The following is a 13,616-nucleotide window of genomic DNA, read 5'->3' as shown; positions in this document are numbered from 1 at the left end:
GTATATTTTGATCATGTTCTTTCCCCTTCCCCTACTTGTCACTCTCTTTCCTACCTCCTTACCCACCCAACTTCACATTTTTTCCCTCTCCCCTCTCAAAAAACCCCAGTAAACCTGGAAATCAAAAGAAATAATAAGACAAAAAAGTTACTAGAATAAAACAAAGAGCCTACAAAAAAATAATAAAGTCCCAAAACATGGAGCCTGTTTTAAGTTGGCCAAATATTCCTGGACATGGGGCCTGACCTGGAGTGTTGTTGATAAACCCAGTGACACTCCATTGAAGAAAACTGATTTCCCTTTCCCAGCAGGTGTCAATTGCACATAACTTCTTGGTTAGGGGTGGGACTTTGTGTACACTTCCCTTCTCAATGCTGGGGTTTTGACTGGCTTGAACATACGTAGCTTGGTTCATGTTGAAACAGTCTTTTTTGAATTCATATGTATTTGAATTTCATATGTATTTTGAATTCATATGTATTTGTATTTGAATGTATTTGAATTTCATATGTATCTGAAAGACACTGTCCCCTTGGTGTCATCAGTCCCCTCTGGCTCTCACAATCTTTCTACCTCCTCTTCCCTGAGCCTTGAGGGAAAGGGTGTGATACAGGCATTGTATTGAGAACTGGGTGCTCAAGCTCTCTCTCCAGCTGCACAGTGTCCAGTTTAGGTCTTTGTGCTAATTCTCATCTACTGTGGGAAGCTTCTTTGATGGGCTTGCATCATGCACTAATCTATGGGTATGGCACTATTCCATTAGGGGTCATTTTATTGCTGTGTCCCGTTAGCAGAATAGTAGTTGATTTTCCCCTAGGCCCATGGCTCATCTCGCTTCAGATTTATGGCCACTTTTGCAGTGTCAGTTGTGGGTTCCACCTCATGGAGTGGGCCTTAAATCCAATCAGAAAGTGCTTGGTTATTGTAATGGTTTAGGTAAAATGCTGCAGTTCCTGAGGGGCAGCCAGGTCCCACCACCTGAGGTCTCTGTGGCTCCCAGGTGGGTGGGAGGCAACAGGTCCCATGAGGAGCCGAGGTGGGTGAGAGATGGATAGATGCCATGCAGAGAAAGTGGGTATAATTTATTTAGTGGGTTATGGAAGGGAAGGGGAAAGGGGAGGGGGAGGGAGGGAAAGAGAGAGAGAGAGAAAGAAAGAAAGAGTGAGAGAGAGAGAGTGAGAGGAAGGGAGAGAGGAAGGAGGGGAGGGGAGGAGAGGGGAGGGGGAAGAGACTGGTAGCTACCTGCCAAAGAGAGCAGCAGGCTGGAAGCAAAAGAAGATCTTTGCTTCAGTGGAAGGGGGTGGGGGGGCAGGACTTGTCTCTTAAGGGACAGGACAGGCGATTACAGTTATTACCATGACTTGTGTGCTGTTATTGCACTAGTATATCTTGTAGGCAGTAACACCTGGCTGTTTACGTGGGTGCTGGGATCTGAACTCAAGTACTCATGTGTCTGCAACAAGTATTCCTATTCACTGAGCCGTCTTTGTAGCCCTTAGTTTAGTATTTATACCAAGTATTTATGATACTATTTGACTTATAAAGAACTTCTACAGTGTATGATACTCATTTAGAACATGTATATCTGTGTTTGTATATACGTCATATTCAAGCAAGAGTAGGAAATAATGGGGTATTTATTTAACCATAGAACCAGTGGTTTCCATTACCACTCTGTGATCTTCACAGTGACCTGCTGAGAACTGTCTAGAGTGGAATACATCGTGTTACCACTGGGAAGCCAAGCCCAAGAAAGGTTCAGTGGAGTTACATGTGAGCTCTTAGAAGCAGCAAGAAGATTAAAATGCCAGTTTCTATGTGCTGCATTGGGCCTTCAATCCCAAGTGAACGAACGAATGGCCTTGAAAGTGGGACCTTTGACCAACAATCACTAAAGCACACTTGTCCCCGTCTGCTTCATTTCAGCACCATAAGACCGTGAAATGGAGTCTGTCTGTGACTCGCCTTCACAGTGCATCCTGTCCGTGTCTGATATGCAAAACTATCGTGTGTCTGCCTTAATGGCAGTGAGCCCTTTTTATATTAACATGTTTTTATGTCTGGGGAATGCTTAGTGGGTAAAGCTTAGTACATGATGAACACAAAGGATCTCTGGTGGAAGGCACAGACTGGCACTTGTTGTCCTCTGACCTCATGCACAGCGTAGCATGTATACACCTGCATGCTCATGTGTGTGTATGTGTATACACACTACATGCATACTTAAAAAGATTTAAAAAAAACATTCTTAAATGGCATCTGTTGGTTTTTTGAGAGAAAAGTGCACCTGTAGATGCTTAGTGGAGAGAAATGTAGACTTAGATTCTGATTCAGGGAAACATGGTCTTTCCCCTGCATTGTGATTGTTTTCTGTTGGTGTATGTGCAATGTGTTTGTATGTGTGTACATGCAGGGCTGTGTGCATGGAGGTTGGAGATCAATGTTAGATGGCTCCTCAGTCATTCTTCACATAAATTTCTGAGACAGGGTCTCTCACTCACCTTCTGCTGACAAATTTGGATAGACTGGCTGGCCCACAGCCGCATGGAGCCTACTATTTCTGCTTCTCCAATTTCGAAATCACTGGCATTCGTTGCCACACCTGATGTTCTTACCTGGGTGCTGGGACTTGAGCTCAGGGTCTCATGCTTGTGCAGCAAGCACTTTTACCAACTGAGCCACCTCCCCAGCCCTGCCTGTGGTTGTAGTAGGAGTAACATGCTTCAGCTAGTGAAAGGCTGGTGAAAGGTGAATCTTTTTGACCAGATACTGAGTATTCATTTGCTTTGCAGTCAACAGATTGTTAGGTTTGTCCCTTCCCAAATAATCGTTTAGCAAACCTTGACTCTAATCACAAAGATAGAAGAACCAGCCTTGTAGTCCATCTATTTCTTTCAAGGTATTGACCACAGCTTCCTAACGTTAGCAAGCTGTCGGGTTCTTGCTGTGAAATGCTGGCATTAGAAAGGAGACAGTTGTGTTCCAGGAGTGTTCACTTGAAGTGAAAATTAAATTATAACTTAATACAGCACCCTAAGAAGAGTCATTTTCCTCCAGTATGTTTTAGAAGTATATGGATTCTATGCTTCTTTGAGAAATGGAGGTAGGTCTGTCCTGGTACATACATGGAAATGTATTTCCTAGAGATAACTATGGCGTTTTGTGGCTAGAACCCTGCAACTTAGGAGAAGGCAGCATGTGGAACCGAGGCGCAGCCCAGCCAGACTACCCATGTTAAAATGAAAAATCGTCCATAAATTTAGGTAGACTCTTTAAGTTTCCTGGCATCTCTCATTCCATTCTGAAATCTAGGTAAAATACTGCTCTCTGTAATTCGTTTTAATGTCCCTGTGACCCGTTGATATTTTTGCTGAACTTGTTCTATTCCTAGCGGGGAGCGTTATGCCTGTCATTAGTATTTAATGTAGTCTTTCCATAGGAAATCACTGGCTGGGAATCCTGTTCTTGGACGTAGAATCCTGATGAAAGAGTATAAGATGAAGTCTAAGAATCATTGCTCTGAGTGCCGTGTAGCCTAGTGGTAGTACACTTGACCAGCCTGCCCAGGGTCCTTGGTTTGGTTGCCAAAAACCAAAACAAACAAAAAGCAAAGAAAATTTTTCTTGTTTATTTTCGTGTGTGTGTATGTTTTGCTTGCATGTGTGTATGTGTGCCATGTGCATGCCAAGTGCCCTGAGTCAGAAGAGGTTATCAGATCCCCTGGAACTGGGATTCAGACAGCTGTAAATAACCCAGGTCCTCTGGAAGGGCAGCAAGTACTCTTAACCAGTGAGCCAGGCTCCAAAGAACTGTTTCTTTCTAGGCATGGTGACACATGCCTGTAACCTTAGTCCGCGTGAGGCTGAGGTAGGAGGGTCCTGTCTAGAAAAGAAGAATGAATCATTTCTCTGACGGGTGGTCTCTGTTGGACCCTGTGACCATTTCCATTTCTGCTTTAAATTACTGATATAGTTTTTCTGTATGTTAGGGAAAAATGTGTGTGTGTGTGTGTGTGTGTGAGAGAGAGAGAGAGAGAGAGAGAGAGAGAGAGAGAGAGAGAGAGAGAGATCTCACTGTATTACCTAATGGTTATTTAAAGCTTAGTACTTTTTAGACTTGTTTTTCAAGACAGTCTCACTATGTAGCCCTGTCTGTCCTGGAACTAACTTTGTAGATCAGGGTGGCCTGGGACTCACAGAGATCTGCCTGCCTCTGGGATTAAAGGCATGGCAGGCTTGGTAATTTTTTTTCTTCAAAACAGGGTTTCTAGCCGGGCGATGGTGGCGCACGCCTTTAATCCCAGCACTCGGGAGGCAGAGGCAGGCGGATCTCTGTGAGTTCGAGAGCAGCCTGATCTACAAGAGCTAGCTCCAGGACAGGCTCCAAAGCCACAGAGAAACCCTGTCTCAAAAAACAAAACAAAAAAATTAAAAACAAAACAAAACAAAACAAAAAAAACAGTGTTTCTCAGGGTAGCCCTGTTTGTCCTGAAACTTGCTCTGTAGACCAGGCTGGCTTTGAACTGACAGATCATTCTGCCTCTGCCTGTTGAGTGTTGGGATTAAGGGTGTGCATCACCACCACCTGGCAAGTTTGATAGTTTTTACATTTGAACTTTTTATTAAGGCAGTTCATACATGTAGTAAACATTTACAAACATTGTGTGCATACAGCTTGTTTAAAAATATCATATGACTGTTTACTGCTCAAAGGTTCCCTGGCACCTTTCTGAATAGCTGCTACTGACTGTCACTTGAGATCCTTTTTGTCTGTTGCTGGCCTTCGTAGACTTGAAGTCATACCTTTTGTGATTTATCACAGCTACTCTTTCCTGTGTTCCAGCTGTGTAAAGTCCCTGTTGTGATTCCTGCCGTATCTATCCTTTCTCCCGATGACAGGCATTGGGTTTCTTTCGAAAGTCATTTATATTTGTAAATGAAGACATGGAAGATACATGTATGTGTACATACTTGGATAGACGCTGGGTAGAACCCCTGTAATTAGAGCATTTACACCTACATAAATGTTTATTTGAGACTAAGCACAAACCTGTAAACTGAGGGGATGTTTGGGAATAATTAGCTGTGAGATGGCCAGGTCCTGGCCTGGGGGCTCCCGGGAACCAGCAGAGCTAAGGTCCAGCTGTGTCCTTCGCTCCAGGCTGCAGCATTTTCCTGCCTCACTGAATTATCCTTAAGAACCACAGCATGGACGGGCTCACTGTGAGCCTTGTCAGTTTGGTTGCTCACCTTCCTGGACTTAGGGGGAGCTGGGAGGACCTTGGACTTAACATAGTAAAGGGAACCCTGATGACTGTTTGTCTTGGAGAGGGGTGGAGTGGGGGTATGGGTGGAAGGGAGGGGAGGGAAGGGGGAGGAGGAGGGGAGGAGATGGGAATCTTTAATAAAAAAAAATGAGAAAAAAAAGAATGAAATAAACTGGGAATCGCATTAGTGAAACCCCAGATTCTATCATTTTAGGCAAACTTGTGTTCCTTTTGATTGATTTGTATTTGTTTTAAGCCAGGGCTCATGTAACCCATACTGGCTTGCATTTGTCTTGTGGTGGAGGGTGACCTTTGAACCTTGGATTCTTCCCTTTCTTCACCTCATGATTGAACCACCACATCTTGCTTTGGTTTGTTTGTTCGTTTTGTTATTTTTTGCTGCTATAGTATTGGGATTGGATCAAGACTTTGCAGATGCTAGTCAATCTCATTACCACTATTGTTCCAACCTGATGTTTTTGAATAATCTGTAGTTATCTGATGGTGTTGGACTTGGCCCAGTGTAAAAGCCTTGGGGTTTTGTTTTGAGACAGTTTCACTTCATAGTTCAGGCTGGCCTGGAACCCCTGTGTAGGCCCAGCTTCTTGGAGCTCTGCACTCTGGCAGTTCACTTGCCCTGCCTGCAAGTGCTGGGACTGCATGTGTGAGCCACCACAGCCCTGGACATGGGTGTTGGTCAAGTGCTGGGACTGCATGTGTGAGCCACCACAGCCCTGGACATGGGTGTTGGTCAAGTGCTGGGACTGCATGTGTGAGCCACCACAGCCCTGGACATGGGTGTTGGTCAGGGTCCAATTGTTAGCTTTCAGTCTAATGAGTTCCAGTGCAGAGCTTATTGAGTCCACTTCTCTGAGTGAGTCTTGTGTGCTTAGAGGAAGTGCTACTGTCGGTTCATTTATAGCGATCTTTAGAGATCTTTATAGAGAAGGCTCTCTGTGGTAAACCCAAGCAAATGATGGTGGTATGAGGAAGGGCAAGCATGCCATCCATGTGTCCATTTGGTTTTGTCCACTTAGGCATATTGCAGAGGAAAAGAATGACAACAGATGGGGTGACTCTTGCCCTTTTCTGCTGTGACCTGAGAATTTGCTTCTTCAATTGAGGAAGCAGGCCAGTCCTCCAGTGCTCACTCTCTAGCTTCCTGGTCACTGCACAGACTAGAAATTACTTGCTGTTAAAGCTGATGAGGAGCGGACCTGCAGAAGAGATCAGCCTGGGGCTTTGCGAAGGATAAGGAGGCCCAGCCTTTAGCCATAATCTGCTTATGCAGGAATGTGGAGATTTGTCAGGAATTCAGCTGCAGGTGTTCTGAAATTGGTGGAAACTCAGGGCTTTTTTTTTCCTTTTTTTCTTTCTTTTTTTTTTTTTCTGCTGCTCTGCTCTTTGTAGGAATTTGGCCTCATCTCAGAGATGTGCCATTCGTGTTTAATTATATATACCATGACCATACTGTGCAGGCGATCCTGTCTTAATTTATTCTTTAATTGCACTATGAAGCCTTGCAGGTGGTGAGGCAATGGGAACTGGAACTTAGAGGATCAACGCCGGGATGAATTAGGGTTTTTTATCATCAAGGAGTACTGGGCTGGAGAGATGACTCAATGGTTAAGAGCGCTGGCTGCTCTTCCAGAGTCCTGAGTTCAATTCCCAGCAATGACATGGTAACTTACAACCATTTTTAATAAGATCTGGTGCCCTCTTCTGGCCTGCAGGCATACATGCAGGCAGAACACTGCATGCATAATAAATAAAATAAAAATAGAAAGAAAGAAAGAAAAAGAAAAAAGTTTCATTAAGAAAACCTACCATGTTTCAGGTTGCTGAGTGCTTTATGTAGTGGGCCATTGCCACTGGGCCCATGGGGGTTGTCATTTCTTTGGGAGGTGCTGGTCATTTGTGGCCTCACAGGGTATATAATGAGAGCTTTATTCTTTTCACTCTAACTAGGTAAGTCTTACTATATATTTCTGATATGTGGGAATTGTCTGTGTTGATTAATGGTAATGAGCAGAAGAAGCAAGGTAGAAAATAATTATTTTAGTGTAATAATCAATCAGGACAGTTATAAAGATTAAGAATCAAGGGGCGAGCATAGCTTATTTTTAACCTTTGACATACATATTAAACCATGTGTAAAACTTCATTTCTCTGCAGTTAGCCCTCAGATATCTTTAGTAATATCATCCAGAATAAATATGTAGACTCAGTGATACCTAAACTGTGTTACAGTCTGTTGAGACTGTCTGCCCCAGGTGTGACCAGAGCAGCGGTGGCGGCAGATTAATGGCGGTGGCGGTGGCAGCTTAACAGCACAGACACAGAAAATAGACATAAAGCTTTATTAAAGGAGAGGGGGAGAGAGAGAGAGAGAGAGAGAGAGAGAGAGAGAGAGAGAGAGAGAGAGAGAGAGAGAGAGAGAGAGAGAGAAAGGGGAAGAGAGGCAGAAGCAAAGCTGCCTGTCCGAGAGGAAGATGGAAAAAGAGAGTGAGCTCAGGCAGGAAGCTGAAGATCAGCCTGCCTCAGCGGATGGGGAGGGAATGGGCGTGGCCTTGTCTCTTAAAGGGACAGGGACCAAAACCATAACATTCCCAGGTCTTCCTTATAATAAAAAGCAGATTAGACACCACAGTTTGAAGGAATTGGGGCGGCGAATTCTCAAAACTGCTTCCTGCTGATTGTGGTAGTCGTCTTTGGGGGGAACCCGAGAGAAGGCTGGGTGCTGGTCACATCCTGGTGTAGCTGGTGTCTTTGCTTCTGACCGATGTCTGTGGTATGGAAATGTGTGGTGTCTCTAAGGTATTGGCAGAACAAAGAACAAAGTTAAATTAAGGAAAAAATTTTTGGACCAGGGAATTAAGCGGGTATCTGACCTGTTTAAGGTAGATTCTTTAATTTGGCTCCCTGGAACTCATAAGAACTCCTTGAATTTGTGAAAACAGAAGTTTTAGACATATAATGACTGTAGCATAAGAGATAAATTTGATTTGAAATTTGTTTGGTGAAGTAATCTGGGAAAACCTCTCAGCTATCAAACTGTCAGAGATCTTTGAGAAGAATAAGGTTTTACTTGAGTTACTGATTAAAAAATGACAGAGAACTTACTTGGTTGGCACCCAGAGCTACTCTTTTTAGGTCCTCCACAGTCGCTGAAGGTTGCACTTGACCTTTGTTGGTTAGCGCAGGCCTGCCAGGCTCCAGAAGACCTTGTGGGCTAAGAAATCTGAGGAAAATAGGCCTACCTTGACCTGAGAAGCTAGGCTTGTCGATTCCAGTGATTCTGTCCACGTTTGGAGGTCTTTAGTTTAGATGAAAGACAGTTTTTCCCAATGATCAGCGCTTGGCAGTCACTGTGAACTGTAGAAGGACGTTGTTCTGTGCGCGTCTGTCTTCTTTGGAGGGAGCAGAGAGCTGCTGCTAGGAGCCAACCTGTCTCTTTTTGTTATGGAAAGCTTTTAATAATTAAATATTTAAATATCACATTCCCCAGATCTCTGAGCAGTTGAGGGCTGGATTAAATATAGCTGTAGTATACTGGCTCTTAACAGGTAAGATCCAGACTTGTAAAAAGGCAGAAAGAAGAATCTGCTGACAATGGAAGGTTAATGTCGAATTGATAATGGTAGAGAACAGCTTAAGGCATTTTTGTAAGAGACTTAGAAGTACAAACCAGTTTAAAATATAATGAACAGGAATTGGGCAACATGGATACCTTTGATGGGCCCTATCAAAGACATACCATTGCACAAAACACATGTAGCAGAGTTAACAGGAGAATTTTAGTGAAGACCTGGTGAAGAGGCAGGGTGAAATTGGGAGAGCTTGGCTCTCAGCCAAGATGGCAACGAGTCACCTGATCCACCTGGCCCTCAGCCAAGATGGTGGCAGCCAAGTGTTGCAGGAAAAAAGTTACAATTTTTGAGCCGTAAGGACTTTAAGTTTAATGAGAGGGACCTAAAGGCATGATCTGCTCTGTTGCTGAGCCGCCATGACATAACAGAAGCCGCAGAGGGGAGGCGCAAAAGGCTGAAACCGAAAAAAAAAAAAAAAAAAACTGCTCAACGCCACGGCTGGAATTAAAAAAGCCGGCTGGAAGTTTAAAAGCCGGAGAGCTGGTTGCTATCCAGAGCCAAAATTGTGAAAACCCGTGAAACAGCACGAACACCCAAGACCACATGGAAGAGCGTCCTCTGTCCACGGGTGGGGTGCTATGGCCTAGCTGGATCTGGTAGGATGACCCAGAAACCAGCGAGGCTGACCCCCCCCCCCCCGCTCTGAGCGGCGATTACGACAAGAGAAAAGAAATTGAGGACCCTGGGTCCCCAGTCGAATGCACTGTACATAGAGTGTGCAGCACTAACGCGTGGGTGGACTGACCCCCAGGATCAGTCCAAACACGATTCCAGTTGAGAAAAAGATAAAGAGGTGATGGTCATTCCTGTCGTTTATAAAAGAAACAGGGATTAGTAGGGAAAACAGTTTTCATGTTAGGAAAGAAAAAGTTGTAAGTACATGCTTTCCTTGTTGCTTGGATTGAGCTGGAAGGCTTGCTTGTCACACAGAATAACAACAGAAAGCCATGCCCACCTCCACCGCCCCATTTAAAACACTTCTACAGGCTCATCTCTCTCTCCTGGAGTGTAGGTCACCTTTTGTGCCGGCACAGGACGCCTTGGTCAGATCCACCCCTTCCATGCCACGACGTCTGGAAAGGTTCCCTGCTATTCCGCCTGGAGGACTAGGGTGGGAAATGGTGTTCGGATAATTTCCAGAGCACTTAGTGCTTTTCAAAATCTGATATCACTCCTGCATCCGTACAGACTTTTCAGTGTGTCTGCCTTTTAGAAGCTCCGGCTCTTAGCACACTGATGTAGTGTTCTCATCTGTCTGTTTTCAAACCATTTCTAACACAAACAGAAGGATCTCCGCAGATTAAACAGGCTCGCGTTTTGTTCTCTGTTGACATTTGTCCCCAGTTAGATTCAGGAAAAAAGATGACTAACTGCTTAATTCTTCTGCTCCTTTCAGAGGAGACCAAGAGGTGCTGGTTTTACTCAGGGTGCAGGGCAGGGCCTTTATTATTTTCTTAACCTGAACATGCCAGCACACCCTATGGAAAAGACGAAATATCAGGTATGCCCAGTTAATCACCTCTTTACCAAGAACTGATATTTCTTCTCCCAGAACTCTCTCTGGCGACAAGTTAGTGTGGACTGTCAAACCTCAAAACTAGTCTTGCTTAGGAACAAGAGAGCCCATGCCGTGTGTCTCAGAACCTTTCTGCATTTGCCTATTCTTTTCATAAAAAAACCACAAAAATATTTATTTTATTGTTATGACCAACTTCCTGTTTATAGTTTCTAGCCCCCAAAGGCAAAGCCAAGGAAGATGCAGCAGGACTTGAAGAAGGTGGTGATGTGGATGATTTAGTAAGTACTTTTAATAAGCACCAGGTGTTTAAAGACTGAACTGTCTGAGCTGAAATACAGCCACAAAACCCGTCATTGTAGACTTGGTTTTTTTTATTTGTGTGTTAATTTTACACACAACAGACACTCCTTGCACTGTTAATTATTACCATTACAATTAATTATTACTATCACGAATTTAATCATATAGGTAATTTCATAATGGGGATTCTTAAGTTCTGCAGTTTCAATTATAGTGTTCGTTCAGATTAATCCTCACCTCTGAAGAACTGAAAAAGAGCCAGGGAAGCTATTCCCTTAGTAGAAGAACGTTATAATTTACCGAAATTGTTCTTCACCAGAATGAGCAGTGTAACATGCAGTCTGTGTGGGCTGACAAATACAAACACCCTTCAGAAAGCCCGCTTCCTGGTGTTCTCAATTAACTTCATATAAGCAAAGCAGACTGACAGGTTTTTGAAGTTTCCTGAACCTCATCACCCGGCGCTGTGGGTGCCTGGGAAGCTTTCGCAGCTAGAGCCCATGCCTGGAAAACCGTGCCCTTCAGCCTCACGTGACCACACACTAGGCTCTCAGCCTTGCTGTGGAGAAGTTTTGAGGGCTGGAATGAGGAAATATTTGGTGTTGGAGAATACTCATCCGTGTGTGTGGCTGCCAGTACAACTTCCATGCAGCCTCTCGCCGGAGCCGCAGGACTGAGGGCTGCTGATCCCCTCCTAAATATGTTGTTTTCATTGTTCTCATTTTCAGCTGGACATGATATAGACCATGACGTCAGGAATCCAAGAGTGCCATTTCCATGTTGCTGAGAGCTCTGACAAAGGATCCTGGAAGCCATTCAGGGACTTGAAGCTCTGGCGATCATCCCAGAAGACAGCTTGGGAGTGAATCACCCCCAAATCTCTACAGAGTGACCACATATACATATATTACAAGGAATAACTTAGACCCCATCCAAATTTATAAAGAGTCATTATTTTTTGATTGGCATATTATTTCTTGTGTGAAGTCTTATTCTTTTTGGTATATTAGACACATACATTGAAATTTCTGGAAAGTAGACTTCTCCCTGTCCTGGTGTGCTGGTGAGGAACATGGTCCTTGTGAGGCTGTTAGACACTTATGGGCACCTTCCTCAGGCCCACCTGCAGCAATAGCAGCTTATGGAGAGGGAGCAGTAGTGGTTAGTTTTTACCAAGTAAGTGAGTTAGAAAGGCACAGGAACGACTGACCCAGTTCTCTCTCTCTTAAGCGATTTCACTACCACTGTCAGCTCATATTCTGGTGGCTTTCCTTTGACAGCATGGGAGGGGGCACAGTCACCCTGCACAGCATGTTAGCGTGGGAACAACAGTGTTCTTGTGAAGAGAAGGCCCTCATTCAGCCCAGTCTCTGCCAGACTGGCAATCTCTGGAAAAATGCAAGGCTTGAGAGATTCAGTATCAGGGTTTAAAATTGTCATTCTGTTGGTCCTTACTCACAGGCTTCACTAAAAAGCCTTTTTAATTTCACAGCCTGTCTTTTCTCTGCCCAAGTCAGCTTTTATACATCTGAATGTTTCACCCTCTTAGGAAACTAGCAAAGCACTTATTTTCTTCCTTTTGTCCTCATTCCTTCCCCAAAATCTTATCCTCCTTCCTTGATAGCCCCAAACATCATGTGTCCTCAACACCCCGTAAGTGGTTGTGGGTGGAATTCATTTGTGGATGGCATGCTGAAAGCATGAATGGCTCATTACCCTGTGGATCACTGCTAAGTATATGCAAAAATGTATCCAGAGCTGAAAATTAAATATGATCCATGCATGAACTGAAGATGAACTTTCAAATCAGGTGTCCTACTGCCAGGGAGATGGTGGTGTGGTTCACACTGGGCCCTTGGCGTCTTCCCCTTGATAATCTGAACACTAGAGTCAGTCTTGATGTTCGGGCACCCTCCACCCCCAACCCATCTTTGAGACAAGGCCTCACTATGTAGCTCTGGCTGTCCTAGAACTCCCTAGGTAGACCATGCTTGCTTCACACTCAGAGACCAACCTGCCTCTGTCTCCTGTGGGCTGCTTTAAAAGGACTCAGGTGTTTAGCAAGAACAGCTAAAGCCCAGGGGATGCACGTGACTTGCTGAGACAGTCTTCAAATCACAGAGTGAGAGCTTTGTTCTTTGAAGTCTGTAATGTACTATTTCTACCTCCTCCTGGACCATGACTTGGTAAGTGTGACCCTATAAGTCAGTGTGGGCAATTCTGTCCCATCAAACCAGAAAAAAGGTTGAGTCAATTTAGCCTTACAGATTTAATAATAGTTTTCTTTCTTTTTAATTATGTGTCTATGTGTTTGTCTGTTTGTGGGTATGCATGTATGAGCATAGGAGCCTGCAGAGACTAGAAGAGGACATTGGGTCTCTTGGAACTGGAGTTACAGGTTATTGTGAGCCACTCAGTGTGGGTGCTAGGAACTGAATTCAGGTCCTCTGCAAAAGTACTGTGTGCTCTGAACTGCTGAACCATTCATCTCTCCAGCCCCTCCTTAGGATGCTGGGAGATGAGAGGGAGGAATGAGAAAGACTAAATTACATGTGATTTCCAAATCGATTTCATATAGGCACAGTGATGCTTGCTTGCTGACATCATGAAGCATACTGTTGCGAGTGGGTGAGGTGTGCTTTGGATCAATTTTATTTCTGTGAAATGAGATCTGCAGGTCTACAGAGTGCCCAGGTTTTCTGCTGACATCTTACCTTGGAAGTCATAAGCACTGAGCTGTCGTCCATCAGCCACAGACAAGTCCTCTGAAGCTCAGCATTCTCACATGTGCCAGGCTTGAATGTGCACGGAAGTCATGGAATGGTCTCTGCCACCTTGGGTCTCCCACGCCACTGGAGTTTATTGGCTCTGAGAGCCAGTC

At 44.3% G+C, this 13,616-nt stretch overlaps 1 protein-coding gene across 1 annotated transcript in view; it reads left to right on the top strand.

Moving 5' to 3' along the window:
* The window catches only part of Xrcc5 (X-ray repair cross complementing 5), a 96,629-nt gene extending 84,921 nt beyond the window's left edge, over positions 1 to 11,708 (top strand). The window contains exons 20-21 of the mRNA XM_038338727.1: positions 10,642 to 10,713; positions 11,464 to 11,708. Of these exons, the coding sequence (XP_038194655.1) occupies positions 10,642 to 10,713; positions 11,464 to 11,478 (87 nt within the window). The 3' untranslated portion in view covers positions 11,479 to 11,708. The remainder of the gene's footprint in view (positions 1 to 10,641; positions 10,714 to 11,463) is intronic.
* Positions 11,709 to 13,616: the final 1,908 nt, after the last annotated feature.

This window comes from Arvicola amphibius, chromosome 8, assembly GCF_903992535.2.
Source record: "Arvicola amphibius chromosome 8, mArvAmp1.2, whole genome shotgun sequence".
Taxonomy (NCBI): Eukaryota; Metazoa; Chordata; class Mammalia; order Rodentia; family Cricetidae; genus Arvicola; species Arvicola amphibius.
This window is presented reverse-complemented; position numbering and strand designations above follow the sequence as displayed.